At 23.5% G+C, this 5,966-nt stretch overlaps 3 protein-coding genes across 3 annotated transcripts in view; 2 read left to right on the top strand and 1 right to left on the bottom strand.

The window, feature by feature from the left end:
• Phum_PHUM012560 (uncharacterized protein) overlaps positions 1–1,180 on the top strand; it is a gene marked incomplete at both ends in the record, with an annotated part of 3,246 nt that extends 2,066 nt beyond the window's left edge. The window contains 5 exons of the mRNA XM_002422731.1: positions 147–351; positions 445–548; positions 627–778; positions 850–926; positions 1,011–1,180. Of these exons, the coding sequence (XP_002422776.1) occupies positions 147–351; positions 445–548; positions 627–778; positions 850–926; positions 1,011–1,180 (708 nt within the window). The remainder of the gene's footprint in view (positions 1–146; positions 352–444; positions 549–626; positions 779–849; positions 927–1,010) is intronic.
• Positions 1,181–1,317: 137 nt separating this feature from the next.
• Phum_PHUM012550 (transcription elongation factor SPT4, putative) lies at positions 1,318–1,956 on the bottom strand (the record flags this gene model as incomplete). The annotated part of the gene is made up of 4 exons (XM_002422730.1): positions 1,318–1,436; positions 1,508–1,563; positions 1,664–1,770; positions 1,888–1,956. 4 exons carry the CDS (start codon positions 1,954–1,956, stop codon positions 1,318–1,320), a joined length of 351 nt encoding a protein of 116 aa, XP_002422775.1.
• Positions 1,957–2,789: 833 nt separating this feature from the next.
• On the top strand, positions 2,790–4,716 carry Phum_PHUM012540 (lysosomal-associated transmembrane protein, putative; the record flags this gene model as incomplete). The annotated part of the gene is made up of 5 exons (XM_002422729.1): positions 2,790–2,894; positions 3,013–3,235; positions 3,382–3,520; positions 3,928–4,084; positions 4,369–4,716. 5 exons carry the CDS (start codon positions 2,790–2,792, stop codon positions 4,714–4,716), a joined length of 972 nt encoding a protein of 323 aa, XP_002422774.1.
• Positions 4,717–5,966: the final 1,250 nt, after the last annotated feature.

Raw genomic sequence — 5,966 nt, 5'->3', positions numbered from 1 at the left:
TCTGCTGCTTACGAAGAGTACGAAGAAAATTTAAGAAATACAAGAGTTAGAAAGTATTCCATTACTCAGGTAAACTATATATATATTGTGTGATTTTACAAAAAAAAAAAAGCAAAAACAAATTTTGTACTAAAAATACGTTACAGGATGAAACGGTATTGGCGCAACTTATTTACGGCATACGTTACATAGATTTAAGAGTTGGATATTATTCAGGGAATAATGAACAATGGTGGGCTAATCACGGAGTAGTAAGAATTCATCCTTTGAGAATTGTTTTAAATGACATTAAAACTTTTATAAATAACACAAACGAAATCGTTATCTTAGATGTTCAAGAATTTCCTGTTGGTAAATTATCATTAAAAACCAAATTGGTTTTTTTTTTTTTCTTTTCTTATGAATAATAAATACAAAACTTGGTAATTCTTTTTTTTTTTTCAGGCTTTACCTCAATAGATATACATTACTTATTGGTTAATTTTTTAGAAAATGAATTGAATGATCTTTATGTACCAAACTTGGGATGGGATGCAACGTTAGATCAAGTAATTTATAAAAAAATTAATTATTATTTTTAAATTTTATTTAATTTTTCAAATTACTTATAAATTTTATTAAAACAGGTGTGGAAAACGGGTAAAAAATTAATTGTTGGATATGATAGAAGAGAAATAGCTGTTCAGTTTAATTTTTTATGGTATTCTGTTCAACAAAAATGGGGAAATGTACAAAGTGTAAATAAACTTTATTCATATTTATCTGGACTCATAGCTAGGTAAAATAATAGTTGTAAATCATTTGTTTATTTAAATCAATAATTGTATAATTTGAAAATTTTAATTTCAGACCTCCGTTTGAATCGTGGTCAGCCATGGCTGAACTTACTCCAACAACTTTGGATATAATTTTGGATAGACTTAAAGGTATGTAAAAAACTAAAATTACATATATTTTTTAAAAAATATTTTTTTTTTATTTTTTTTTACAAATCTTGGTTTACATTTTAGGCTTAAGAGTTATGGCTGAATCAGTTAACCACAATGTCACCGAGTGGTTTCGTCAAAAAGATTGGCAAACTAAATCCAACATTGTAACTGTTGACTTTTTCAGAAACACAGGGATAATTCGATCAGCGATTGAATGGAATAAAAATCATGGAAATTGTCCAGGATATTAATTTTTTTTTTCAAACCCACAATTTTTTTACTATTTTCTTCTTATGATTAAAATAGTAATGAAATTTTTTATGAACAAAATAAATAAATCCACAGACAAATTTTATAACTTCCACATACAGCTGACTATTATTTTCAGTTATCTTTGACTTGTATCCCTGGGTCTGTAAATAATGCCTCTGTTTTTCATATCCCTTATAATATGTGGTGGAAGCCTTCCAGCAACAGAAATTGCATAAACACCTTTCACAAATCTATCTATAATAATTGTAAAATTAAAATTTTTTATAATAAATCAAGATAAAACTAATAAATAAAACTAAACTTACTAATTCTTTGCCATTTGGCTACCCAACTATCCTCTGGACTCATAAGAGCTATCATTCTAAAAAAAAATTTTAATTTTTTTGTGTAATTGTTTTTTTAAATAAATTTAAATACCTTTTTCGATAAATATAAATAAAGTGCAAAACAAATATTTTTACCCATCAAAATTAGAGCTAGTGCAATCATAAATATTTTCTCTATTATTTTTCATTCTTAAAAATTCATCACAATTATCACATCCATCATATTCAAATTGATCCATAGTCTAAAAAATTTAAAATTCTTTAAATAAATAAATATAAAATAAATAAAAAAAGGATTTTGCAACATATGAAAGATTTATCTTTTCATCAAAACTATGAATTTATCCATTCTTGTTTACCTTAATTAAAGAGCAAACGAGACAAGCTCTGAGATTTTTTAAGTCTTTAGGAACAACATCAACTGACATTTTTAAATATATAACTAATTATAAATTAAGTTAAAAACACGCTAATGCCTTTTTTTTTCTTTTTAAACATACGAAACCTTAATAATTTAAAATATTTACGTTGAAAAAACTCATTTAGTTTTTTTTTTACAGTCTAATATCAAGCACACCAACTTAAGCGCATAAAAATGTTGGCACTAAATTTTAGGGGAAAAATTTTGTGTTGGTAATTAAATTTTTTTTGCTAATCGATTACAGAAAATTCTGTGTTTTTCATTATCGCAGAAAAGCCCAAAGTAAGTTTTAATTATTAACTAAGTTATTTTAATAATACGTAATTACAATATTTTTCTTCGGGTTTCAATATAATTTAAGAATATACTTTCATTTTGTATTTTTTATTTTTTATTTGTGACTTTTACATTATTTTGGTTTGTGCCGTGACGTCATTTGGTATAGTTAATTTTTAATAATTTTTCAATATTGAAATTAGGTGTCAATTAACATATTAAATTTTATTTAAACTTATAAGTATGTTTCTAAGTTGGTTATTTATATAAAAATAATATAATTCTTATAACAAATACTTATTTAAGCACTGCTTTATTGATAAATTAGTATTACGTATTATACGCTTTGTTTGTATTTTTAATTTTTAAGATAATTTTAAATCTTTAAGTGACCTTTTCTTTTAGGTTGTATAGAAACAGATTAACTGCGCAATAATTGATTATTGTTTTTTTATTTAGTTGATTTGTCATATAAGCATTAATGAGTTTTTAATTAGCGTCAAAAGGAATTTTTATTATTTAGAATAAATTCTTTTATTTTTTATTCTATTTCTAAAACAGGTAATGCAGAGTCTTAGATTTAAATTTGGTGAACGCCGAAATGATTGGAGGTGTTGTTTTTGCTGTCATGTAAGAACTGGTACAATATTTATTGGAGTATGGAATTTGGTAAGAAAGTAGTTTAATTAGCACTTTAATTATTGGCTTCTTTTTTGTTACTTTTGTCTTTATTCAATGTGATGTGTCATTTCTTAACTCAAGACAAAATATATTTATTATTATGCAGATGCTTCATGTTATGGCTTTGCCAGTGATGGCAATATTGTTGAGTTACCCAAAAGAAGATCTGGATCCAGTGTTGCCTACTCCGCTAAGTGAAGTTGATAACATAAACTTTGATGTATCAGGACCGAATTTTGAAATATTCATGAATAATAAAAGCTCTAAAAACATTCAACCACTTTTATCTAATAGCTATAAATTTTGGGAACACAAAACTGTGATTCACCGTATGTATTTTATGAATTCAGTACCCCAATACTAATATATAAACTTACTCTTTGAATTAATTTTATTAATGCATAAAGTATAGAAAATAAATACATTTGACTATTTCAAACTAAAAAATGTCTAATTTTAAAATATACTTTTTTAGAGGATATGAATATTGGAGTTGTAGTCACATTTTGTACTTTCGCAATGACACTTTTACTTCTGTATGGAGCAGTAAAAGGGAAACCATCTTACTTAATGCCATTTTTTTGTCTTCAAGTGTTTGATTTTTGTGTTGCAAGGTAATTAAATTATTTTACTTATCTTTTATTACCAATTATGTTAAGAATCATTTTTGCAAAATTTTTAAATAGTTCCGTAATTACTCTGACTTTTAATATTATTGAAAATGTGAAATATAATCGGAATTAACTCTTTAAAAAAAAAAAAAATTCAACGTTTGTATTAAAGTTATAAATTATGAAAGAGGGCGTTCACTTATGTCAATAAGTGAAGTGAGTTAAAGTTTTTGTTGTGATAATCGGCAATAAACAAAGTCACGTCATGACGCTAAATAATTAATGTTAAACAATGCTAACATAAAAAAACAAACTGAAAATAATCGAAAAAAAATTCTTAGAATTTTTTTTTTACAAATTGAATAATTTGAATACTATTAATATTTAAAATGCTATTGAATTTGTTTTAGTATATCAGCCATTGGATACCTATGTTATTTCCCAGACATAAATAGACTTATCGTTCAAAGCAGTCATTTACCATTACAAAATGAATTAATGGGACTTCACCCTCAAACTTTAGGTCTCTTCGCTGCAGTCATATTTTTATTGATCATGTCTATTAAGGTAATTTACTTTTTCAATATTCAATTTTTTTATATTATTATTATTATTATTTGCATTTTAATTCCTGTTTAATTTTTTAAGATTCTTACACATTGAGGTTCGATAAAGTTTCAAAAGTAAATTATCGACAAAAAAAATTAATCATATGTACTTAGTTTAAAAAAAAAAAAAAAAAAACCTTATTAAAATTATTTTATTCCCTTTTAGATATTTCACAATTGTGAATAATAATAAAAAATTTTTTACAGTTGATAATAATAATCATTAATTTTATATTCGTATAGGCGTATTTTATTGGAGTAGTTTGGAGTTGCTATAAATATCTCACATTGAGACAAGTTTCAGCTCAGAGAACTATTCAGTTCATTGATCCCGACGTTCAAAATCTACTCCCGGATCTGCCAGATTATGACACAGCTGTTAAAAAATATCCTACTCCTCCTCCCAGCTACGCCTCTGCAATGCACGGACTATATCCTGTTATCGTAGATCTGAACAGTAGTAGAGGAAATAATAATAATGCGCAGCCATTATCGGCTCAAAACATTGTTGTTCCTACTGTACCGTTAAACAGTGCTTCATCATCTCCCAATCAAGCATCCGGTACTTTAAGCAATCCACAAAACGTTTAATTTTGAAAAACTTAAAATTGCAATCAACAATTGCAATTTAAATTTTTTTTTAATATAATTATTTTTTTGAACTTAAAAAAAAAAAAAAAAGAATAAATTTTAACGAAACATTGCAAAAGTTTTTTTTTTTTTTTTTTTTTTTTTTAAATGAAATTTAATTTACTTCAAAATCAGTTTTTATTGTTTTGGCTTCCCTTGTCGTTAAAACTAACTGATTTTTTTTTTTTTTTTTTTTTTTTTTTCGTTTAATCTTTGACCTAAACTTTTAATATAAAAAAAAAAAAAAAAAAAAAAAATATTCCAAATATAAATTATGCAATGTTTCAATTTTTTGACAAATAAATAATTTTAACTTTGTGTAGGTTATTTCATAATAATTTTTTTCTGTTATTAAATTAAATTCTTAAAACGATGACAAAAATTATTTTATTTTTTTATATTTTTAAAGATAATTATTATCGAATAAAATAATAAAATATTTAAAATGTATTTATTTTTAACCAATTATGATAAATTTAAATAATTATAGATTTTTTTATATATATTTGTGTATTGATGCAAGAATCTTTTCATGGGGAAAGGCTGTGAGCATTGATGATCTCTAAATTATTGTCGGGCTAATATTTTTCTCGTATTATAAAATTCACATTTCTTGATTTTTTTTTTTTTTTTTTTTTTTTTTTATTGATGGAACAATTTTAATAATATTTTTAATAAAATATATGTGTTAGTTTTATTTAAAATCTCCATAATGTTTTTAGCAAAATATATATTAATATTAATTTATAGAATGTATAATCGATAAGTTTTATTATTATCTAAAAATTTCTTGAAATATATATTTCAATGATTAATTAACTGATTAAAAATTTTAAAAATTAGTTATATATGTTTATATGAATGTAATTACAAAGTAAATATATAAAATATACAGAGCAAAAGCTCTTAAAACAATTATTAATTTATCAAAATTATACTTTTGATTCCGTACATCCTACAAAATAAATTTAATTTAATTTTATTTTATTTAAAAAAATGTGACAAAATTTAATAATATTTAACTTAATGCAGTTATTAAAGTAAGTTTTATTGCCTAAACTCTAACTCTGGCTTTTTGTAATTAAAAAATTACAAAAAAACGAAATCAATAAAAGAATAAAAAATTTTTAAGGAAATTTTTTAAAAATGTCGTTAAATTTTAATTTAAAAATATTTAATGATAAGTTTTTAATTTTAATTAAGGCATTCAC

This window comes from Pediculus humanus, genomic scaffold (assembly GCF_000006295.1).
Source record: "Pediculus humanus corporis 1103172107371 genomic scaffold, whole genome shotgun sequence".
Lineage (NCBI taxonomy): Eukaryota > Metazoa > Arthropoda > Insecta > Psocodea > Pediculidae > Pediculus > Pediculus humanus.
This window is presented reverse-complemented; position numbering and strand designations above follow the sequence as displayed.